The sequence below is a fragment of the Agelaius phoeniceus genome, chromosome 2 (assembly GCF_051311805.1).
Source record: "Agelaius phoeniceus isolate bAgePho1 chromosome 2, bAgePho1.hap1, whole genome shotgun sequence".
NCBI lineage: Eukaryota > Metazoa > Chordata > Aves > Passeriformes > Icteridae > Agelaius > Agelaius phoeniceus.
In genome coordinates this window covers 39423500-39450115 of record NC_135266.1, presented here as the reverse complement: position 1 = coordinate 39450115, position 26616 = coordinate 39423500, and the positions used below count along the sequence as shown (strand labels likewise).

Below are 26616 nucleotides of genomic sequence, written 5' to 3'. Positions count from 1 at the left end.
ATTGCATACTATGGACTTACCTGTGCGGCTGAGACAACTTTAAGGTCTTTGTTCATCTCTTCATTACATGGTAGAAATGTACTCTGATTACCCTGGCATAGTGTTTGAGATCCATTATTAGTGATGTTTGGCACAGTTCTGCTAGCCCCTAGGTTTGCCATTTAATAACTTATCCAGTTTTCCTGCTGTGCTTGTTAAAGCAGATGATGTCCACGTAGGCTTGACTACTTCCTACAGCCTTCTTGGCCTGATATGCCATATTTTGCCACAGTCCTCCCTCCCAGGTCATGCTGCTCAGCTTTGGTTTACTGATGCCATAGAATACATCAGCCACAAGAACAGGCTCTTGCACAGAACTAGAAATGGCAATTAACACTAGTTTACAAATTGTCTATTTTAATTCATTATCAGAGGAGTAATGTTTTCCCCAACTGTCCTTTCCCAATTCTGCCTCTTAGCTGTGCAACTCTGCCTGTATGAATGCTGCCCTGGGTTATGGCTACAAACACACACTAGGAAAGCCAATTATACTATAGAACAGTAATGCATAGGCTCTATTTTCTTGTCTGTGATTGCGTAACTTAAAATGTTTTTAAAAAACACAGATGTTAATATTCAAAGAGGATTCAACGGTGAACAATACTGAAACATAATAATACTGAAAGTACTTTTCTTTTGTCTATAAAAATGTCACTAAATTATGCAATATTATAAGTGGTCAAGGACTGATATCTCTGTAGATGCCACAAGAAATCTGGGAAACCACTTATCTTCCATGATGGACGTGAATATTTTTTCTCACCCCTTTAGATTTATAAGGTGTCAGAAGTCAGATACATGTACTTATGCTGCTGGCATCATCATCATCATCATCATCATCATGGTCATCATTCCAAGCAGTGCTAGTATTTTTTCAAATCTAACCATCCATGGGAGATTAGCAGCTTTTAGCATAATGGGTATCAAATATATCTGTTCAGGGTCTGTTTTCTAGTGACTCCCAGGCTTACAGATAGAGTAATGGCCTCTAAATAATTAGAATAATTTTAAATTTTTACTCATCTTCAGTGATTACACAGAGATATTAATAACTTATCCAATTTTTCTGCTCTGCTTGTTAAAGTAGATGATGTCCATTTAGGCTTTATTCCTTCCTTCACACTTCCATCAGTGAAGTGTGTTTTCAAGGTTGCAGTAGTATTCAAGGCACTCAAAAATCCAGTGTGATATTCAGAAACTTTAATTTTCCACTAGCTTCTCAGTGATTAGCAGCAGAACTGTTTCAAAAAATTGCTTCAGATGATGCATGCATTAAACAAGTAATGTATCAAATCTTGAATTTTGAATTCAAAGGAGATGGGAAAATTTAAACCAGAATAGGATCTGCTATGATGTCGGTTTTAGGCTGAATTAAACATAACCTTTTACCCTACATTCAATCATCCTAGCTTTTACTCACTTTTTATGTAGTTTGACAAACTGAATAATTTGATTCCTTTTCTCACAATACTCTAGGCAAGATATATACTACCCTATACTCTCGATTTACCTTTTGATCAATATATCTGTTTTCTTCAATGGCTGATCTTTTAGAGTGGTCACATGAGGAAGAAGATGCTGAAGGAAGTCTTCGCAGCAAACAGCTGGTATCTTGCTGCTGGCGATCAATAAACTGCTTCATAAAACTTTCCCTTGGGAACAAATAGAGGATATTGACACATTAAAACCCCAAGAAGAGTTAATATTCGGATTTCCTTCTGACATGTCACAATCCATTAGTGCTGAGATGGATAAACTCCTGAGAAAAAGTTGTACTGGGGTATAGATGCATAAATGAACAGAGTGCCAGAACAACTGATAACACCTGAATTCATTTATTAAAGAAATCCATAACTGAATTGGGAGTTGGATCTCTTGCATGTAGATTGAAAAAAAATTGCTTTATTATTTATTTATTTACCAAATAAAGTGCTAAATATTTCAAGTGCCTTTTGCAGTTTTCAGCTCTTTTGAGCTCATTAAACAGCAAGTTGTTACTTCAATGTAAATCAAATGCTGATATAATCCAAATGAAACATACTCTCTGCATGAAATTCTTTCTTGAAGATTTCAAACAACATCTGTTCACATAACTGCTTTGAATGTCATTATTAAGGCGCTTCAGCAATTCTGTGCCTCACATATGCCATGTTTAAAAAGCAGAAGCATTTCTGTTTACAACAAATATACATTCATCTTGCCATATTTTAAGTTCAGTAGAGTTGCCTCTTTCAGTGTGAACTATGTCAAAACTAACTTTTCTCTGGAGAGATATTGCTACATAGTACAATAGCTTCAGATTTAAAGATATGATTTGCTAGTGCTAGTTTGAAGTCTGTTTCAGTAGTTAATAGGATCATGGGTACAGAATATGCTGGGAAAAACACAACTACAAAGAAATAACAAAAAAGACTAGGACTAGGAGAAGAACACCCTCCATATATAACCAAAGGGTACTTTGATACTAAAAGTAAAGCATCTGTGATTGTTTCCTTGAGGTCTGGAAGGTTGCTTTTCATGACCCTTCTGACCAGCATTATTCCTTTTGTTCAGATAAGGTACTACAAACAGGTCAAGCCAATTGACTTAGCTTCCTTGTGAATTTAATCAAAAGAAATGTAACCTTGGTAGACTCGAACAATGGCAGCAATCCTTCACATCGTTCTCTCTTCTGGCATGTGCTTGTTGAGGACATTGACATGGGCACTTAAAGGATCTGTTCAGCCAGCTTGTGGCATGTCAGCAGACTTTGCAGCCTGTATATACTAGAGAGGCCCTTGGATTTCTGTCAGACTTTTTGACACCACGGAAAAATAATTGTACTCTAACTGATGATCGCAGATTTGCAGAATGGTTTGGGTTGGAAGGGACCTTAGAGATCATCTTGTTCCACCTTGCCTGCCATGGGCAGGGACACCTTCCACTAGACCAGGGTGTTCAGAGCTCCATCCAGCCTGGCCTTGAACACTTCCAGGGGTGTGGAAGCATCCACAGCTTCTCTGGGCAACCTGTGCCAGTGCCTCACCACCCCCACAGTAAAGAATGATCAAGTAGATCACTGAGCATCTGATCTTTAGTTAAAGTGAGTTTCACAGGAAAAAGGTAACTACATAAATACAAAACAAGGACAAGGTCATCACAGGCTAACTGGTATTAGATGCTCTGTTTTATCCTCTCTAATGATTTACTGCCATTTCACCCTAGCTTTAAAAACCTCCATGAGAACCCATTAGACTGCAAGTCATCTATATGAGCCAAGAAACTAAAATCCAAAGGAAAGGAGAAACAACACACTTTTCAGTTATATTGTACTTGTGTCAGTTCTGATCAGTCTAGCTGCTTTCATGAATAAGGTATAAGGAATACTAGTATTGTTTTTCCCCAAATGAGAGAAATGAGGTATACCCAAAATGCTACATCTTTTGAATGCCTATGTTAATTCTGTTTCATTTCTTATTTTCTGAACTATCTGCCTAACAGACAAGAAAAAAAAAAAGTTAAATATTTTGGGTGTTATGTGGCCTCAAAAAAGTTTACAACATGCTAGCAAAGGAAATATTTCAATACCTTATTTTTGGAACTGTGAAATCTGAAGGAAGCTTTGAGATTTTCACCATTTGTGGCCTGTTTGGAAATTTTTCAAAGATGCGTAGACGCAAGGGAAGCTTCTCCTTTGTATCTGCATTAGCTTCACTTTGCTTTAGCTGAAAACAAAGAAATAAAAAAAATAACAGAAAGGGAAATTTGCTCTCTAATATCCCACTCATTTTTCAGAATCCAAATAACAACAATGGCAATAATTGAAAGAAGCAGAAGATGGCAGCAAAGACCTACAGAAGGTAAATTTGATACAAGTTAATGGCTTGTGCTAGAAGATTACAAATGCCTAACGATACCATGCTTTTAACCGACAGACATAAAATGGGAGGATTGCTAATAATTTTAATTTTAAAGTACAAAGCATATTTGTGCCCTATTCAATATGCTTATTTCTATGTTTTCTTCATAGATTCTAACACTTTCATCAAATAAACACCCAAGACCTTTTCTTATTAGGCACACCTTCCTGTATATGCTGAAAGCTCTCTGACACAAAGAAAACACAGCACTTTAAAAGGCAAGAAATTTTAAGAGAATCCAGCTCCCAGAACACAAAATAACAGGACAATTGCATGTAGATGAGTATTATAAGTAATGACAAAGAACTCAAAAGAATCCATCTACATCAGTGATACTCAGCTATGGCAAATCATATAACAAATGTTGTATTTATAATTATCCAAAACCAATTATTCAATGGAATATCACCCATCCAAATACAGAAAAGACAGATACATGTATATACATGGACAGGTGATGGCTAAAAATATAAGATAAACAGATATGATATAGAGATATGATTCCTGAATACTGATTACCTTATGTAGCAATTCAGGTGTGTTATTGCAACAAAATACAAAGTCAAAAAGAAGCAGTGAAATTAATTTTCACATTTATTTTAAACTGTATGTGCATTGTATACTATTTGAGCATGCATCCAACTGAAATTCCAATTCTTCATCTCGTCCCTGCTTGTAAGCAAAGGATTAGAAGCTTAAATTTTAAAAGACATTTTCACCATCAGCACCTGCAGGGAATACTGTTGATAGACACCAGCTACAGATTTTTACCAGGGGCAATAGCCCAGGAATTCAAACAGAGCTTTAATTCTCATTTGCCCTGCCTAGTGAAATGCATGTTCCCACAGCATGCTGTAGAAGAAAAACTGCTCTGCTGCACTGTCATGCTATCAGCAACATCACCACTTCCAGCCACAGGCCAGCTTAAAATGAAAATCAATTCATAGTCAGTTGGATAGAAGTTGTCATGTGGGCTGAAAACTGCAGAAAACTGAACAGCTACAAACAAAGGCTAATAATTAATGGTAAAGCTGATTCAGAATAAAAGGGGAATGTTGCATAAATCTGTATTGTGTCCAGTCTTGTTTCACTGCTCTATTAATCCTTAAAAGGAAGAAATTATGACTTTGGTGCACATGATATTAAAACGTGAAGAGTTGGAAATACCACATTGGACAAGGAAAAGGACACATTTAGAAACAGTGGCAGGAAATAAGAGACTGAAAGAATTCTAGATAAAGAATAAGAGCAGAAACTAAACAAGAACTTGGACTTCAATATAGCATCAAAAGGCCAGTTTGAGCACCAATTGCATTACCAGCCAAAGGTTATGTTCACAACAAAGCTTTGTTGGTTAGATATTACAGGGGTATGAAGAATGATACACAAGTTCCCAGCTCATTTCTGTGCTGCTTTGAAGAGAACATATCTGGGTATGCATAAATTTCTAAATGCTGTTTAACCATTTTCTCACTGACGAGACAAAATAGTGCTGAAGAGAGCCATGAAACCAGGGGAGAGCTGTGTTAACCAACTGGGACAAAAGAGAAAAAGAAGAGAAAGACTTAAAGGGTTTCATTATTTACTCCCCATCTACTATAACTGATAAAGTAAGAGCAGGGGAGATGGAGCAAATTTACGTAATAAATATTTGAAAATAAATTACTTCAAGAATACAATAGTGTACACAAAATAAAGGAATGAGAGAACAAAAATAAGAAACAGAATTTCTAGGGTGAGAATAAAGATTACTAGCCTTATGGGAAAATCTCTGAGTGTTCAGAGAGCTCTCCAGAGGGAAAGTGCCTTATAATTTCAAAATCAGACTAGTCAGAACCCCTGAAATGTCATAGTATTGCCAAAAAAGATCTTCCACTGAAAAGGAAATTAATTGGATAATCCAACAGGGCTTTTCTGCAACACTCTACTGTTGAAAGCTTTGGGAAGGGATTATTTTTAGAGGAAAGAAAGGTTTCCAGTTTCTGACACTTGTTTTTCAGTAAGAAAACATTGCATAAATATGCATATTTTAGGCATAGACAATATCACTTAGAGCTATGAAGTCCTGTTTTCATAAGTCAGTGTATACAGAATACAGAGTGCTGCAATGTTGCTTAAGTCTAAGTGCAGAACAGAGCACAGAGACATTGAAAGCAGAAAACTGTATAGTTCAAAAGGTAAAGAAGGGGATAGGAGAATGATTTAAGATAGGCTTTAAAAAAACCTAAAGTCAAGGCAGTTCTATAGAATATCTCCAATTATTCATGCTGTGATAATATTACATACTGGGGAGTGCGAGGCATTTAGCTTCCCTGAGTTCTTCTCTGTGCACTTAGGGTGTAATTGTTGCTCCACACGACACACATCCTGGTTTGTATTGCTGCTTAGAATCTTTGTATTTCAACTTTCTCTAACACTTGACAAACACAGATTTTTAAAGGTACAGGATTATTTGAAATGGGGCTATGATGGTGCAGAATGTTTCTAGCAACAGTTAGACCCAACTAACCCAATAAACTCAAAATATCCAGACATTTTTCTCTATGATTTCTGGATTTTATTTCTTACTCTTACTATTGATAAAGAAATGCACACTGGCCTGATTTGCTCTGCATAGCCCTCCATCTGCAGCCCAAGAGCCTACTGGAAATGCTCAACAATGTTTTGTCAGCCTAGGCTGGCTAAATTCTCTTGTGGATGGTAAAAACATTAACATCTGTAAAGCCATTGAAGAATTTCTTTGTCTATGTCACTACTTATATGCTGCTTGAGTTTACAAGAGTAGATTTATTGCACAACACATACATTACACCTGTCCACTCTGAACACAGATGCACTTTTCCAAATAGCACTTAAATGGCGAGGAATGTCAGAGAGGATATTTTAATTTGGGATTCCTGTGTTTTTTTGAATAATACTTACAGGTCCCTGAACACCAAGCTCTCCCTGATCTGTTCACATAATTGTCTTAGATCAATCCAAAAGACAGCTGTGAGGAAAGGCAGACTTATAGGTGAAAAGAATGTTTGTGTGACCCTTTTCTCACAGAAAGCATTATGGCCATGTCTCCATTTGGTCTGGAGCAGTTTGACATCTGAATCACCAGCACTTCTTATCTTCTGGCTGAGTTTATGTGCTGTGTTGGTAGGCAAACCTCCAGATTCTTCTGGAAGGAAAAAAACTGCAGGCTCCACCTTGGTTACACCTTGGTTACTCAAAAATGCAGTCTGAGCTTAAGGATCCCAAGCAATGGCTGGTCCTTAGGATGGCTATGAACCCCATGTGTGATGGGACAGGTAGTCCAGTGTGAGACTGAATCTGTTCTGAAGAGAATCCTTCTGATCTAGACACACTGTGAATGGGGTGGCAGCAGACACTGCTATATTGTCCCAATTCTCTCCAATGGCACAGGTGTTATGTGGGATAGTCTTAGCCATCTTACTTATTGCAGCTGCAGTTGTAAATTAATTTTTGACTTCAAGGCTTCCTTACAAAAATGTGATTGCCAAAATCACCTTTGGTATAATTAAGATCTGGGCCCTTAGAAATGAAGAGAACCTGTAAGTGGTTGTCCTAAATATACACAGTAAAAGGAGTGGTGGTGAAAGTGGAGGATTGAGAAAGGCAGGACACAATAAAGGAGACAGCAGGTAATGAAAAAAAGGTCATCCAGACAGTAATCACTGTAAATGTGGTCAGGGTGAAAGTAGTGAGTTCTCTTAAAGTACATACTGCAACTCCTTTAATAGCAGAGCTGCTGAAAAATCTCTAGAGAATTGGAATGAGACAATCATCAGGAGCTGATTAGGAGAGCTGCATTTCCATAATCTCCCTCTGTGTTTGGCAGAAGAAACATGCCACAGTGCATTTCAGATATTCAGGTGAATGCAAGGCAGTGTCACACCTGCCCTCCAGCTGACATCCACTCCTGTGGAAGCAGGATGTGAGAAGTATCTGCACATGCAGAACTCTCCTGATTTTCTCAGGGGGAATGGTCTGAAAGGGGGAAGTGCTCCAGGGTCTAGTAATATGAACAAGATCACTTGAACAGTTCAAAGGACAAACTAATATGAGTATCTCTTAATATCACTGATTTGCATTTAGGGACAGAAACAACCTCAAAAGTAAATCTTGCCCAAACAAATCAAAAGCTCAAATTTAACAAAGTCAACGAGTTTTTAAGATATTGACACTTTGGTAAGAACATGCTAAAGGAGATAAAGAATTAACCATATCTAAAGGGAAAGACCTACCCATTATGACTTTGTTTTGTTCTCTATTCATTTATTTCTCATCATGGAAGAGGAGCCAGTAAAGTGCAAAACTGAAAGAGTGAAAGATGCAGTTTTCATATGGTATATGAGGAAAGCGTATGTGAAGTTCACTTAAACACTCTGTAAGTATTTCAATGAAATAAAATTATTAAAAAACCCATACAGCAATGCTCTAACTCTTTCAATTTACTTGACAGGCTGAAATGAATCATTCCAAATAAAAAGTTTAGCCACTGATGCCCACACAACCTATTTAGGAACTGGCCAGCTGCCCAGAATAATTTCATGGGGACTGAAAATTTTAAACCTTTTACCAAAGTCCAGAAGGTCTCACTAGTGGATGATTTTAAATGAGTATTGTTTGGTACATTACAGGGCACTGCTAAATATCAACATTTTTCACTGCAAATCTTCTTTAGGGGCTGTATTTGAAGAATAAAATGACAACACAGTATCTGTATTGCATGTTTAGCCTATCATGTGCTCCAACACCAAACACTGAGCACAAGAGTGCACATGGATAAAAAACATTACAAACTGATACCAGCACCCAATCAACAGTTTTGCAGAATTTTTTATTTATCCAAGTCCTCAGATTTACCATCACCTTTGCTCGTCAAAAGGAGCTTTGAATGAAACCCAAGCTATTAGCATTAAATGACAATAATTAAAAAACTAAAAATCAGGAAGGCAGATCAAATGAGATTTTTTTTCCTTTCTGTTATTCTGAAATCCTATTGACCTGGCAGATTTTTGGGTGTGAATGAGCTGTATTAAAAGAAGATATGCATATGGGTAAGCTGTCACATCACACACTCAGATTTGCCATCAAATTGTAACAACATTTTTGTACCTGCATTTGCTTTAAAATTCAACACAAATCAGATGTTCAGTTAATATTATTTACACCTGCAATTTCATTTACAATGAAGAAAAATGTTGAATTTGTTTGAGCACCCTGCACTATGAAATAAAAGGAAGGTAAAATCAACCTGGAAATTTGGGTAAAAAAAATGGATAAATAGAATTTGGGTAAAACTAACACTCACAGTGTTAAAAAGAAGTATTTATGAAGTGTGGATCTTATTAGTATGTCTAAAGTGCTATATAAAAGATTGACAAAAGCCTAACCCCTTGTCTAAAGTCCCATGGCACATGGTGACCTCAAGCCATAATATTTGCCTCTTTCTTCTAGGCCCTGTGTGGTGGCCCTGAGACATAATGACACCAGTAATTTTTCTCCAGCTTTTCCAATTCTTCACAGCATCTAAAACAACATGTGAGCTTTTGTGTGCAATTCTCCTGCACAGAACCTCTGTAGGATGACATTTGGGTTGTGCATTGCCTAACTGAGAGGCAGTTTGGTGGCAGGTGGGAGAGCACTACAGAACTCACTATCTCAGAGTCCAACCCGGTGGAGCTTTGTCTCTTCTTTCTTTGAAAGCAATCTCTCAATTAAAATATTACTTGAACTATATCAAATTATTGTCTGGAATAAAGTACCAGGAGCTACAGGAGAGAGCTAGCAGTGAGTGAAAAGTTTTGCAGCATGCACAGATAAGGGTTCAATGTTGGAGCTTGTTCTCTTGTCCTCTTTTACTGCTTAGATGCACCAGTAGTGAATTTCACCCTTTGGGTTCACCTAAACAAAGGGGACGTTGCAAGCAGTAAAAAATTCTCCCATGTAGGCATGGTTAAACAGAACCTAAACTGATTTTAACTGTGTTCAGCACTGCCATGGGGAATTTTCAGAGAAATATACCAGAAGCTATGATCACAGTGGTGTTGGCATTCAGAGTAGAGACTTCACTGTTGATAATATAAGAGTAAAATAAACTAAAAAAGTTCCTGACAGATGGAGGAACCAGACTATATTCATTTCCCATAGGCACAAGGTCTGTTTCTTTAATAAACAACTCTGTAACAGGGTTTATATGCTGTGTGTAGTATGGTTTGGTACTGTGACTACTGTATCCTAATTGATCATTTAGATAACTTTTTCTAAGTTTTGCACTAGATCTTCCAAATTTAACAGATATTGAATAAGATTTCACAAATTTTTAATAACTTCCTTCCAGCAATTGTAGCTCCTATCAGTTCTTCAGAAACAAACGCTGCCAACATGATAAGATTCCAATTCAAATAGTGGAAAACTTATCTAGCAAAATTTGGCTAAGATATAGTCTGTTTATCTAAAAGAAGACAGGAACCCAAATTTTCATAGTTTCTGTGATCAACTGAGATAAATAAGATGAATTTTTCAGAGCTATTACTTCATACTGACTACAGCCTGGCAAATATTGCTACATGGTTTACGCTTAAGCCTTATTTCCAAATATTTTTGCCTCTGCAAAGGCAAGTATTATACAATGAAAAGAAAACGGGCAATCCAAGATTCTGTGCAGGGAGAGGTTGCAATCAGGCCCCAGGAATGTGCTTACCAGACTAGGTTCAACCTTCTTGCCCTTAAACTAAAGTAGCCACCTAAATTAATTTAGTTATGTCTTTTTATAGCCGAAAGTTATGAAGAGACACTTGTAGAAGTCAGTTCAGATCTTGGGTTGGCTATTTATTTCACACATTTACTTTTATTCCATTGACTAAATAGGGAACTTGAATCCAGTATGTGCTTTAAATCAGATGCCTGACTCCCAGTGATAGCCAGGATGAATCTAGGCCACAACATCTATGATGGCATTCATCTCAGCTAATGACAGTCCTCCAAATGGGAAGTAAATCATACAGTCTTCTAGGCACTTATATTCAACTGGAAAAGGTAACTCCAGATATTGGCTCATCCCATACTGACACATAAGTGAGAGAAGCCAGATGGACTGTCACCTCAGGGTGACTGCTTCACTGGATACAGGGGAAGGGTAAGGCTACACCTGTGCCAGTAGTGGGCTATGGGTCTAAGAACTGGAGTGAGATCCCTCACTGTGTTATACTGTTAGCAAGACTGACAGCACCCTTTCTGGCCAGCCAGCTCTCTCCCTGCTCATGCCTGAGCACAGTTTGGCACTTATCCCAACTGGGCACGCTCCCTGGAGGCAGTATGGGCACTTCCCTTTAAATGGTAGCTAGTTTTGGGAGAGGAAAATAACTTTGCTGTATGTACAAGCCAGGCTGTGCCAGCTGGCCAGCTTTAAGGACAGAGAGCCTGTCCTGGACAGCTTTCTCTCTTGATGCAGATTGGTTAAATTACTATCTTTGAGAAGATGCTCTAGTGTAAGGAAGATAAAACAGTTTATACATTCATAGAATCATTCAGGTTGAAAAAGCCCTCTAAGAGCATACAGTCAAATCATTGACCTAATGCTGTCAATACTTATCTTAGATAAGCTAAATCACACTTTTATTTAAAAACTGTTTAGAGGTAGGTACATATTTTGATGGATAGTTTAAAATGGATAATGAAAATGAAACAAATTTAATGCTAGCATGCCTAACTATTCTTTTAATTGCTATTTCATATATAAGTACCATAATGAACATGAAAAATACCATTTTCATAGTCATTATTTTTCTCTTGGCATGAGTAGCAGATACATTTTTTTTCCCTATACAAAGGTTAGTAAGCTACAAAAAAAAATTCCATTATAACAGAAAATGCATTACATGCTCCATTTCACCAGGGGAAATTTGGGACTACATGTAAACTAGGTATCATTATTTGTTATGAACTATATATGTGATGAACAACAAGCAACTAAAATATTTTCAAGTGAACAAAAGCACAAGATGTATGAAGTCCGCTCTTATACAAAGGCAAACATTCAATATTTGTTGTCATTATATGGCAAAGGTTCCATATTGTTGTCTCCTTATTGCAAGAGTTTCATATTTCCTTGCTGTTTCTCATAGGCAGCTCCTCCAAGCACTGACTCTTCCTTCCTCTCACAGCCACCCAACAACTCCAGTTCCCCTCTCAATCTGCCAACCCACTCTTTTATAGCACTCTTCTTCTTATTGGCTACAGCTGTGGCCTGTTAAAGTCAGGCCTGTTCCTAATCTCTAATAATTGGCTCAGCTGCAACTCCTTAGGGTTAAGATTACTTTCTATACTACTTTTATTTCCGTATATTCTATCCCCCTACGAATATTGACTAGTTACAATGTGTTCATCTTCAAGATTTAGGGTTAAATTAATTTCAACCTGAAAGGGTGCTTCTGCATGGGAAGCAAACAAATTACCACTGCAAGACAACTCAGAGACTCTTGATATTTGCTTTCCTATCCTAGTTTCTACACAATGAAAGATTCCTGGAGGTAGCTTTGCAAATGGTCCTTGCCTAAATGTAGCTGAGACAGACATCTTCATCTGCCCTGACAGGTTTGCAGGAAAACAGAGCCAATCTGGGAAATTTTAATTTTGTGGGCAGACTTTCAAAGGTTGTCACCACAGGCAGCTCCCATTTACGTAAAAAAGAGCTGAAGACACCCAGTGAACCAGGTTGTGATTGACTAAGGAAGTCATCATCTTGATTTTCTATCAGGATAAAGACAGCCAGAGGTATTTAAAATGCTGAAGAGCAGAGAGGTCATAGGGATAAATGACTCAATCTGCAGAGAATGTGTATGTCCCTGCCCACAGTTTAACAAAGGAAGATAACTTTTACCTAGGTCTTCTTTGGACCTAAGTATAGAAAGCCTGAAATTTTTCCCCATATATGCAAAACTTTTATTCCACATGATTAGTATAGGCTGCCCTATGCATTGTGTGGGGTATTACATGAGACAGATCACCACTGAACTGGAAGGGACAGAAGGCATATCCAACTTGGCTCACTACTTACTTTCATCTGCACGGTAGGAAACACACCCTGCTGGGTTTGGCTGGGGTAGAGGTAATTTCCTTCATAGTGGCTGCATGGGGCTGTGTTTTGCATTCTCACTGCAAGCAGTGCTGATAACATAGGGATGTTTTCCTTATTGCTGTGCAGCACTTCAACAGAATTAAGGCCTCTTCTGCCTCTCACCCCACTGCACCAGCAAGGAGGCTGGGTATACACTAGAGGTTGGGAGCTGCCCCAGCTGACCAAAGGGATATTTCAGACCATATGCCATCATGCTCAGTATATAAAGCTGGGGAAAGAAGGAGAATGGGGGATGTTTGGAATGATGGTGTCTTTTCCCATGTCACCAATACATGTGATGGAAGATGGCTTTCCTAGGCATGGCTGTACACCTGCCTGCCCATGGGAAATAGTGAATGAATCCTTATTTTGCTTTGCTTGCATCTATGGTTTTTCTTTACCAATTAAACTGTCTGTATCTCAGCTCATGAGTTTTCTCACTTTTAGTCTTCTGATTCTTAGAGTAAAGGAGCAACTGTGTGGCTGGGGTTAAACCTTGATACATACCTCTGGTACGTGAACATAATTCCAATTTTCAAATCCAACCTACATGATCCAAATGAATTGTGAGTGCTGCTTGGGGATGGAAGAAGTTTTGTGTAGATGCTGAAAAATATTTGTCACAGACTGTGATGTAGGTGCTTGTGTAACAGATGGCATTTTGTTTCTGTTGGCCGTGTCAATGCAAACTTCTGTTTCCTTCTTTTAAGGCATGCTATAGTGAGTTTGGACACTCTTGTAAATAGATACTTTGCTGGCACAGGCCAATATTACAAAATCTTCTAACACACAAATGATCTCTACAAAGACCAAAAAAGGAGACACCAGATAAATATTCCTAAAAACCCACTTACGTAAGTACCAAATGTGATAATGAGTTCATTATTCTTGCTCTTATTCACAGGAGTAAGCAAACATCAAGCACAGTGCACAGTACTTTTTCTAAACTTTTTTTCCAAGTGCTTTTACTATAAACACTATTATCAATTGCATTTGTTTCCTCAAATGCATTCAGCTAAATAAGCATGTGGCTGTACACTTGATCTGATCTCCATGTAATTTATTTGTTTGGAATTGCCACATTGAAGAGTGTTTGTGCAGGGACCGCAAAAATTTCTTCTGTAATGTAGTTCTAGAGAATATAAAGGAACACTCTTCACAAAGAGACCTAATCACAGGACAGGAAGCAAAGAATAAGCCATTTGCTTAATGATAAAGAGTCTCTCTAGACAGAACAAAGCAATTCTTCACTATGAAGACATCCACTGGAATAAGTTGCCTAGACAAGCCAAGGAAATTTTATCACTGGAGATGTCCAGGAGCTGACCTGATAGGACTCAGGGTAACCTCATCTAATGGCCTGCTCTTAATGCAGATTAGACAGGTGCTCTTCAGAATTCTTTTCCAGCATAGACTTTTATGTGATTCTATGATTTGCTGATAGCTATGAACTGCAGGACAACAGATAATTATGCTCTTCAGTTTTACTGTTGTGCATAGGAATACATCCTCTCTTAAAAACTTCTACTTTTTTCCAAGTCATTACTGGGGTCTATTAGATTCTCTAAGAAGATAATGAATACAACTTAGATCTGAGTATTTGCCATCCATATAGTGGAGTATTTTTACAATCAAATATCTTTACTTAGAAAATGTAACTGAAGTTGAGAAAAAATTCACAGATGTAGCTGAGGCCAAAATCCAGGACATTTCTTTAAAGAGGAGAGCCTTTGTCTTTGCACAAATTAACTGCTCCTTGCCTTTTTGTGGATGGTTGGTTTGCTCATTTTGAACTAGAGGCAGAACATTTAATTTGACATAAGTGGCCTGAATCTTAGATTCATTACAGTTACACAGTATTTTTCCAGTACAGAAATTCAGAGAGAAGATTTATTTTACTAAAGGACACACAGAGACAAACCTATACAAGTGGTAAATGGGAGGTCATAAAGGCTGATCCAAACTACTTCAGAAACCTTCATGGCTGGGCTAGATGAAAACAGAAATAATTTGATGTTACTGGCTGCCCTTTCTCACACACAAGTTTGCTGATGAAATTTTAGCCAGGGCTAGATTCCTGAGTGCTGTTATTCTTCCCTTTCACAAGAGATGGGGATTGTTTTCTTTGTATCCTTGTGGTTATGGACTGCTTCTTTAAAGAGAAAGATATGTGTAAGAATTCTCCCTTCATTCTGAAATAGTGCTCCCACTCATTGGATATTATGCAGGAAAATCCTGCAGACTTCCTCATCTTCTGTCACAGTTTTAAAAGAGTGCCGGGCCCATTCTTGAGGAACTATAGAAGGAGAAGTCCTCTGAATTCTAAGTAGAAAAGAAGTGCCCGTCTTAGACTCAGGCTCCAAAAAATGCAGTAAAAATATAATTAATCAGTTATTCTAAGCTGCTAGCTCTTTTTAATGAAGGAGGAATTAAATCTCATGCAGAGGCCAGGCCTCTACTTTCTTTTTCAAGAATGCAGAAGTTAATTACAATGTGTACACAAGTACATCTATTCACAGGCTCCTATGGGCATAAAGCACCGTTCAGAAAAGGCAATGCAGACCTCTGTGGCACAGAAGGGCACAAAGGCAAACTCAGCATGGGTTTTCATGAATCCAACTGCTATAGAAATAAAGAGCAATGCTACATAAACCCTTCATTTCAAACTGCTGCAGGACTGTCCCTTAATTCAGAGGATGGAGCATCTAGAATCACCTATGTGTCCTGACAAGCACTTGCCTTTTCCTTTGCTATCAACCAAATAAAACAAAAAGATTAAATGAGTTCCTGGTGATATAAAAGCTAGGTAAGCATTTTATCCCCTGGTGAAATACATAAAGCAGCAGAAGCTTACATTTACATTTTTGTTACTGCTATTCTCACCTTCATAGCAAACACAACTCTCATCCCTCTTCCTTGAAAAAATGTGTGCTTTGAATATGATTCTTGGCTAGAATATTGAAAGGTCTCTATTTTATACCATTTTATACCATAAAAACTTCCTCCAGGAGAAACCCTCTTGATTTTTCTGAGTTTTTTGGGCAGATTGCATATACCAGGAACTGGGGACTTGTGAATGAATACTTAGGTGTTTGTTTCACCATTAAAAATAAAACATATCACCCAGAATTTGTGATCCATTGATGCTCTTTTTAAAAAAGGTGACAGATGAGGTAAGAGATAGAAAAAAAATTCAAACAACACTGGTGTCCTGAAGTTACAGCCATTAAGGGACTTTCAAAAATGTTTTAGTTATTAAAGAAGAAATAGTCTAGCATGAGTAGTTTTCAAGATGACCTTATTTTCCAGTCTCAAAAGGTTGCCTTGTCTTCTAGAAATGGGCAGTCTCTGTAAAGCATACTACTTTTGAAATAATGTCTATTTAATTGTTCTGCATATGTCCCAGAAATGGGAGACCAACTTGAATTTTGTGAAAATCCTGTCTTCCCTCTATGATGAAAAGAAGAATTTTATGCATTTTATGTAGTCCATTAAATTCAGTGTGGAACCATTACTGTACTTTTCCTTGGTTAATGAAATGTGCTTGACACTTATCTTCCCTGCAACTTGTTAAAAATCCATTCACATGGAATCAGATATAATGAAAAGGTAATTTTTCATTTTTATTCTATTTTATAGTTATTTCCCATTTAGAATTACCTCAAGCACTGCTCTCAGAATAAAAATACTCTGGAGACAAGTAACTCTAACTAGGCTTAAAAAAGCTCCTTGATTTTCGCACACAAATTCACATATATAAAATTTTATGCCAAATGTGTTTAAATTAGATATACCAATTATAACACCTTGTTCACACAATATGTTCATGAAAAATCACTATGCTGAAACTCCCACTTTAATGCTGAAGCCTCAGCACACAAGATTTGGAAGTGATGCAACTGCTGAAATTGTCAGTGGTGTCTTCCTGGATCTTCTGAATGCCTAGAGGTGCTTGGTGAAAGGCACAGGGCTCCATCAACATATTCTGACCAAACGTGTTCAGCATCCCAAATCCTGTCTTTTCCAACTCCTCCTCTACTGACAGACAAAATGTCACTTCTGAGGTACCACTCAACGTAGCTTTTGAAGCCATGTACTTGAAAAGCCAATTACCACTGTTTGACTTGTCATTGTGGTATCAATTAAAAGCAGTAGCAAACTATTGATAAGAATCAGGGGAGAAGGGAGCAGAAGGGAAGAAAAGCTCCTTCACACTGAAAAGTAAAACTGGGTCATAGAGTGTGAGTACAGTTTTGCTCCTCACTGAATAAAGGAGCTGTTAATAGGTCTGTCAAAATGATATTTGCATTACCAGGATAGTGAGACTCATTGGTATTAACCAAAGTAACATCAGAACTGTCTTCTGAATGAATAAGGACGGTATCTGGATGGCCTAGACTTCCCCTATAAACACCCTGCTTTCCAATACTAAGCTGCCTCACCAGAAAAGAGATCTAAGGAGAGCAAGTGAAGACAAAGGGAAAGCAAAATATTAAACCCATGGAAAGCAGGACCAATGAAACACCAGCAAGCTAGCTGCATGCAGGGAGACAGGACTTCCTGGTACTTTTCTATTATGGACTAGGTATTGGAATTCTTGTTAAAAATAAAACAAGAAAACTTTCAAGAAAAGACATCACAGAAATTCTATCCTAGTAATTTCACATGCTGACTTATTTACTTTGAAAAAACAACAATAAAATAGGAGGTTTGTAAAAAATATGAAGCGTGACTTTTTCCAAGATGTGTTAGTTTAACTGCCAAATTTTCTTGCAAAAGGAGATCACTTAAAATACAGTTACCCAGTGAAAAGAAACTTTGGTCTGATTCTGAAGTTAAATGTACAGGTGCACAAAGACATAAAACACAGGAAGTAATAACAGGCACTGTAGGAAAGACAGAGCACTGAAGAAGCATTTGAGTGGAATGACTGAACATCACAGGCTAGAGGGCATCAAATGAAAAAATCAAGTGGAAGGCTCATTAGTTGAAAAAGAAATATCTTTTCACAAGGTGCATTGTTAAATTTATCTTTGCTACTGAAGGTAGTAAATGCTAGAATATATACATTTTTGAAAACAGATTTAACAAGCAAGAAAAAAAATCCATCAAGAACTACTAGACAAAGATACATCATGTAGGACACTGGAATTTCCTGTGTCCCTGGAAAGTGACTATCACTCAAGTATGGAATATCAGCAGAGAAAGAAATATCCCTTTGTGATTTCCCTTTTCTTGTGTTAGTTCCTAAACACATTTTTCTGGCCACTGTCAAGGAACTATACATTGATCCAGGAAGACCTTTGCTTTTGTCCAGAAGACCTGTTGGTTTATTCCAAGCCTAGAGATTCTTCTGCAGTAAGCTTATTAATAATTTTTTGTATTGCTATTTGGCACTATTTTTTTTAGCCAGAAACATATATGGTGAAATTCTGCCAATCACTGGTCACAAGGAACTGCCAAGCAATTGTGAATGCCTTGGTTCCACTCTCAGGTGACACTGATAGTGAGAGTGCAATATGCTAAGGCTGCAGGGTATATCCCATTATGGGCTATTCTCTGTTGGACTTGATGATCCTTGTGAATCCCTTCACAAGGATCATCTCACAAGGATCAGCTCAGAAGAGTCCGTGATTTAGTGACATAACTGGAGAGGCATGAAGATATGGGTTACTAGGATGTGAGGTTTTCCTCTTATGTCAGTGACCATCATGCTGAATACCAGGCAACACCACACTTAAAAATAAGTAATTTTAGTGTAGGGGTCTGAAAGGATTTATGTTCAAACAGTACTCTTGAGTTACCAAAAATAAGTCTTTAGTAGGACAATCCACTGCCAATACAAACAAGATTTGTAGTTACTCCATATCATTTCATGGATGAAAATGGATGAGATAATATTGTGGAACTAAGACAGGCTCAATGGGAGGAAAAAAGTGCTAAACAGAAGGAAGCTCATTAGAGGCACTATTGGAGATGTTAAGGATTTAAGGATTTTGCTTTAAAGAAGGCTATAAGGCATACATGTACATTTTTAAGATTTGGGAATATATTCAGCACTTTCATAAAATTGGCATGATTTTGAAAGGAATCTCTTGTTCTGCAAACCATAAAAATCGATCATTTTGAAAAACTTTGTATATTTGACAATTTTGTTATGTGTAGGTGCATATGTGCACACCTGCATTGACCTATGCATGTGTACCATTAGGTATTTGCAGGACCTGAAATGGAGAAAAACTTTAATGATTCTGAAATGGTTGGCACATATGTGTATGCCTGTGTAGTTCCAAAATCACAGGCTGCTTGTATTAGAGAGCAAAAATATATTCGATGTTTTTATGGTAAACAGACCCAAAATACACATTTAGGATATGATAATCAGATGCATAGAATAGAAAAACAAACATTTGCAAGTACACTCAGGAGGTCTAAAATTTCTTATACTCTTTTCAAAGAGCATGGAAACAAGTGCAGAGGGAAGAGTTTGTCCTGACATTTTGATCAGTGCTTTTTTGCCCTCAACATAATTGCTTATACTACTGCCTAGAGGGTACCTCATCCTCCCTGAATTCACGTTATTTTTAGCGCAGAATGGACTGTAGCACATTGCAAGCTTTTTAACTACCCCAAGGCACTGACTGTATAACCAAAATACATCTGATTCAGAGGTTTTTTTGTATGTTTTAGAAGATAAATATTAAAGTAGATAAATCTACTTTTTTACCCTGGCAAGATGCTTGGACAAGATGATCTTCCAACCCTAATGATCCTCTATTCTCACTGTGAAAGATCTTACTTTCTCCTGCCCCTGCTCATGCTGAGTCAAAATTGTCCCAATACTGTAAGATTAGGGAGAGCCAGGGAAATTCCCACACATAAGCATAAAAATATGCATTCTCAGTCACACCTTAAAGATAAAAAGGTATCTGTTGAAATTCTTACCATCTCTTACAAATTGCAGCTTTCAACAAGTCTCCGCAAGTATTTTTTTCCACTTATCTTCACTAATACTTAAATGCATTACAGGCTTTCAAGTCAGTTTTTTAACGCAAACACATTTGAAACAGAAAATATGAGTAGTGCCAAATATAAATGTAAATCCCATCGTGGCTCTCATGGAGAAAATCTGTTACAACTCCTGAACTCTTATACAAGCTGCAGCTTCAGCAAATGAGCTCTGAAAGTTTGATCTCTTAGAACTGAACCAGAAAATAATTTTCTTCTGACATCAAGAAGGCTTTTTAGAGAAGCTTGATGCAGATCTGTTGATATCACTATTCAAAGATTAAAAATAACAGACACCACTAACAGTTTCAGTTCCTAGAGCCATTGCAAACAGCTTGATTATATTTTCTTAACTCTTAAATCCACATTAAGAAAAAGTGGGTTTTTTTGTACTGCTTCTGGTATCCCATGATGCCATAATTATACATTCAATTATCCTTCATAGCAGACAAGCTTTCCTCTCCTACCAGAACCAAGGTTAGGTAGAACTTGGCCTCATTCATAGTACTGGAGAACATGGCTGACAGTCAGATTTTAACCCATCTTCTTTCTATGACAAGTTCTGCTGAAGACACCTTTCTATTAGCCCTCACCTCTGTAAGGCTCACACAGGGGCTTAATTATGACTTATTGACAAAAACTAATGGATGAATGCAGAAATATTTATTCTTAGAAGCTCACAGCTAAAGAAAAATAAGCAGTGCACTTACTTCAGGCTGCTCCCTTTATTTGTTCTAAAGACAATAATATAAAAAGGCAGCAGCAGGAGCATCTAGCAGAAGCTATAAAAATAGCATGAATTTTCACTAGAGAAACAAAAAAATTTCACTGTTTCAGTTGTTAGAACTGCTTTACGTGAAGACATTATGAATATCTGAAGGGCAAGAGTGTATATAAACCAAATTGCACAGCTTAGTATCTAGAAATAGTAAAAAAAGCAAACAAAAAATGAAAATACATAAATATACAGGATGACTCTTCACCAGTCATCATGAATTTATAGTCAAGAGGTCAGTAGTAAAACCTTGGCCTTCTCTTCCTGGTATCTAATTTCAACAGAACAACAACAAGAACAAAAATCCTCAAACCTAAAAATGAGTTAAATTCTGCAGCCATCCCAAGCACTGAAAGCAGAAAGATGCTATGTGTGCAAGAGACAAAATAGCTAATAGAAGATTGGGCTGCAGACCTGACTTCTGTATTTCATTCTAGAAAGCATTATTAAAACATTTTTATCTCTTTATTAGTGTTACTCTCATGTTGGAAACCTAGTTTGTGTGAAAGCTTTGTCTCACATCATGAATTTCAGCAATAGGTATTTGCCTGGGACACAGAAACACTTATAAAAGATTATTAGAAGGATGTTTTAGTCCAAAAAAGAGAGGAGTGAACACTCCCAGAGCAAGACCCAACTTGCAAAATGAGAGATACGCTTAAAAATGAGAGATTTAAAGAAACCAGTGCTGCATCTGTGGATTTATGGAAGCTCTCCTAATGAATAGATTATTGTTTTGCGAATTTCCAACAGTGGATGGATAAGTAAACTCCTTTGATAATGACCTTAGAGAAGTGATCACTGGGACTAAGAAATGTATGGCCTAATGCGAAGGAAAGATGGAACTAACTGTTTCTGGATGTGAAAGAAAAAAAGCAGCAGCTGAGAAAATGGGAATCATAATGGTGGTGAGTGGAGAAAGGTGATAAGCACATTGGCAAGAATAATACTGGAACAACATAGTAAACTCAAAAAAGGAATTCCAGTGTCTTGGTATAGATTCAGTAACCGTTGTTAACATATCATTGCAGAGAATATAAGATGGATATCCTCAAAATCTTGGCACAGCAGTGAGAGCCTCATTCTCTGGGGAAGCAATTATTTGTATCTTTGTCTTTTAAGACCAAACATAACTACAAAGTCTTAGTAGAAGACATTAAAATGTGCGACAGCAACAGTTCTGACCTATTCCCATAGCAAATGGTGAATGTCTGGTTTCACACAGGCTGCTCTGCTTTTGCCTCTCAGCATACCTTTTGCTCCTCAAGTGAGACAGGGCCTGTACTGCCTTCTGAACCAACTCAGGTGGAGGTCAGGAACCTCTACAAAGATCCTGTTAAATTTGTGCCACGTTCCTTTAAAAAACTAACTGAAATGCCAATGCCAGGGACCTGCTATTTTATGTACCTAAATTCACAAATGCAGGCTTTGTTTTCTGCTGTGAGTGAAGAAAGATGACCAGCTTTGAATGTTGACTTTTATCCTTTGTTGTCATTACCATCTAAGTCTCTAACCTAAATTAGGATCCCAGCCTAGGCACTTCAGTAAGGTGCCTGCTGTTACACACTATGATTTTTTGCTTCATTAATGTGAAAGCACCCATGCAATTAAATGCCAATGAAACACAAGCTCCTAATTCATTAAACTTGGGTATTTATGTCGTTTAATGTTATCCACTGAAAATCAGGCATTTTGCCTAATTAACTGTCTAGACTTCCCCTGTAACAGAAAATAGAGAGCACCCTACTTGGATGGGATGAATCATTCCCTGGAGGGTAACAATGACTACAGGCAAGTGCAGATCACTAGCTTAGATGACATGCCTAACTTTTTGCACAGTTAACAAAGTGACATGAATCCTGTCCCTTGACACTTTAGAAAACTCCAACCTTTATCTAAATGAATGAGAATTTTTTTCCTTGAATATAAGTGTTCAAAAATTTGAAGATAGTTGCTTCTAAACTCCTGAGAGCTAGATTAAATATAAAAACATTATAACTTTTGTTATGATGCTTACTGCATAAGCATACAGTATTATCATAATTTATTTTTTTCAGTGTATGTCAGAAGATAATCTTACTTATTTCTTATAAATAATAGCATTTAAGTGCATAAAAATTTTTACTCTTGGGAGAATTATTAACATGGATTAAAATGTGAATCCAATTGCTCTGAGTTAGCAATGAAAAGCACAGACACTGGAATCAAAGTAATAATTGCAAAATCAACAAATGATTGCACATGAATTTAGGATCAAAAGTACAAATTGTGCTTCTTCTCTCTGGCTTAGAGACAAACAAAGCTGAATACTATAGGAATCACAGTAAGAAAATTTTATGTTTGCTCTGGGGATGTAAGTTTGGATTGTTTGGCATATAAATACTGCTTTAGTTAATAAAAATTCCAACTCTATAAGCAAATAAGTATATATAAGTTTTCAAAAATCAACAGGATATTGTGGTGATCAGTCATGCAACAATAAAAAATATTTTATTCTACTTAATATAAATATTTGATTTGAAAGTTCTATTCAAATGCACTTTAGAGAAAAATGTAGAAGGACTCAGCACTATCTCTTTAGAGACTGACTTGCTTTGTCTTGACTAAAATTAACCAAAATTCCACTTATGTATTCTTGCATAAAAGGGAAGTAGTGTCAAATTCATATTTAGAATACATGTGCTAGAATTATCTTTACCAAAGTTCAGACATCAGATACTCTCCCTTTAGATAGTAGGCTCCTGAAAGTCTTATTCTAAATCAGGGATTTTTTAATTTGAGTAGTGAAGAAGGAAAAGTAACTGTGTAGTAATAACAAAAAATGATTAATTGCTATGTTTCCCTGACAACAAGAACAGAAAAAATAGAGAAGATAAGAGGGATTAACACATAAATATTTATTAGGTTTTTTATATTCTTTTCAAAGATGTCTATACTGTGGTGCCATATTCTGGACAATTAGGTGGCAGTAGATTCCAGTATAGACTTCCACATTGCCTCCATCACCATCACCACCACCACTACCACCAACAAAAACCTCTAAGCATTATAGAATGAGACTCCATGATAGCTCTGCCATTTTTGACAGCACTCAGGTCCTAATTTACTTTATTCTACTGCAACTGCTCCTTTTTATGAGATAGATTGCCTAATGGATTCCTTTTATTTCTTTTATGCTTTTGCTGTAAAAGCTCTGCAAAGACCTCTAAAGTTTGCTTAACTGCCTCTTTTTTCCAAAGCTTCTAAGCATTTCAAAATGTGACTCTGAACCACTGGCATCAAATTGAAGTGTTCAGACATTAAATACTCTTGAAAACAAGAATCTATCTCAGCAGACAGAAGCAGAAAAGAATCTATCATTATCTCCAAGCTTCTTAATGAAAATTTCTGCTTTCAATATCAAAGAGTTAAAAGTGAGATTTACGAGAAAAAATTAACATGGTAAAAATTTGTTACTTTTCAAATATAATTCTAAAGGCATCTCATTAAAAAAAAATGTATACTATATTTAGAAATAGATACATACCATGATATATAGGTATATATACCTATACATACCATCATATATAGGTGTGTGTATATATAAAATGATCTATAGGCACATATACATATATATATATATCTCTTAAAGCACTTGCTGTATGATACGGATTTAAGAGAAAATAAATATGATATGTATTTTATGGTGTGAAGCAGAACTGGAGGGAAAGGAACCTGTACATTTGACAAGTACCTTCATTGGTGAGTGTACGAATTGAATCAAATTAGAAGAAAAATGTCCCTGCTGCATATTGTTGTTTACTCCTCCAAGAATTTCTGTGGCCAGGTAGTAAGGAATGGGGAAAATATTTTCAGTAATGGATGCCATTTGTACTGTTGTGAGTGTGCACTAGTGAGCATGTGTGTGATATGACAGAAATCTGATCTTCCTTAAGGGATTTTCTCTTTCAAGCAGAATACTACACTTGTGTGAGATTTCAACAATTTAAGAGTGGATGTATATTCCTGATTGATTCAAGGGGTCTATGACCCAAACCTGACTTTTTTTGATTCTTGATCATGCTGGGAATTTGTGTATGAACCTGGGGATTTCAAATGTCAATTCAGCTTTGATTTTCCAGTAGGAAAATAGGGACACAATAATCTTGTCTGACACAAACTCTAAGATAAACCCTCCAAAGTTAGTGAGGTAAGCTGGGTTTGTTATCACAAGCATAAGGTAAACAAAGAAAATTTTATATTTTATATTATTAGAATTATATATAGATATAAAAAATACATATGTTTTATGGTGGAATTCCAGGAAATAGGATTACAGAGGTAAGATTTCATGATCAAGGAAGTCAGACCATAGCTCATTCTCAGAGATGCTTGAGATGCTTGTTCTTTCCCTTGTGGAATTATAAAACAGTAAAATGACCATGCACATGGTTTTAGCCACCAATGGGTTCATCCTTATGGTATTTGCAATTTTTTTCTGAAATCCAGTTCAGATTCTGAAACACCAGGGGTGTAAGAATGAGTGCACTAGGTTAGATCAAAGGTCCATCAGTCCAGTACCCTTTTTCTGTCAAGGACCAGCCAAAGGGTTCTGAGATATAAGAACAGATCAAAGACAGACTAGTCTTATTTCCTGTCTGCTTTCCCAGGAAAGGTGGGATATGCACTTGAGAAGCAATGCCATAAAGGTTTCATTGCTGTAAACCACAGATTATGCTGCAGATGAAGGGATGATAGTTCATACAGTGAGGGTGGCTTGGGGTGGCTTCAAATTTTCCTGCAGCTGCCCTATTAAAAAATGTCTCTCAAGATTGCCCTCCAAAAGTATCTGCTAGTCTTCAGTGACTAGAGAAGGAAATCCACATGAATATTTCAAACTACACATACAATGTTATAATATATTGGTGAAGTGAGGTGAATTCTACCCAGGTGTTCAAACTTGCATAAAATTTTTAAGGAACTTCACTGGCTGCAAAAGCTGTTAAAGGAGCAGGTACTAAAACTGTAGAGTAAGCTCAGAATAGAGTAGTCAACAAGGCAAACATGAGTTTCTCCATATAGAATGAAGCTATGGGAAACCTGAAGGTTTAAACCATTCTGATAGGAAACAAAAACCCATAAAAATAAAGGCATATTAAGGAGAGGGCATAAAACTAGACAAGAATAATACATGTACAGGCTTTTATATTAATAAAAAAACTTAAAAAACCCCCATAGTTGCATTAGAATTTCTGTTATTAAAATCCCACTATGATGACACAAAACACATCTCAGGAACTTGGTCGAAGTAACAGGCAGTAGAATCCTACAGAATCAGATTATGCAGAACAGGCAACGTATTATCCAGGTGGAGAGTACCTGGCACCAGTGAAAGACTGGTGCTATATGTTACAGAAATTCTTCAATCAATGTAGTGAATAAGGTAAATGCATTTAAAACCAGCACAGGAACCACGTGCATTTAAACTGTGTCTCGAACTGGAAGAAATTTTCTGCACATGTGTAAATGAGGATTATAAAGTAATTTCAAAATGCAAAATAGTACTCAAAGCCAAAAGACAAGCAGTAATAACACTGGAAAGCCTTTATTTACCCTCATGTGTGTTTAGGAAAGGGAAGAAGAAAGATATTAACTTTTTACTCATAAGTGACTCCTTGCTGACTTACATAGCCAGAAAACAACTAAGTGAAGAAGTATCTCATGGTTTAGTACTGGGCAAGATCTATTATATGGCATAAATATCAAAAAGCTCTTCTGTAACAGTG

General features: G+C 36.9%; 1 protein-coding gene across 5 annotated transcripts in view; it reads right to left on the bottom strand.

Moving 5' to 3' along the window:
• Positions 1–26616, bottom strand: part of NALCN (sodium leak channel, non-selective) — a 228482-nt gene that overhangs the window by 56112 nt on the left and 145754 nt on the right. For 4 of the 5 annotated variants that reach the window (XM_077173516.1, XM_077173517.1, XM_077173519.1 and 1 more), the window contains 3 exons: positions 3607–3743; positions 1550–1691; positions 21–92 (listed from right to left, as the gene is read on the bottom strand). In XM_077173516.1, coding sequence (XP_077029631.1) covers positions 21–92; positions 1550–1691; positions 3607–3743 — 351 coding nt within the window. The remainder of the gene's footprint in view (positions 1–20; positions 93–1549; positions 1692–3606; positions 3744–26616) is intronic. The other variant, XM_054627926.2, reaches the window with a different exon arrangement.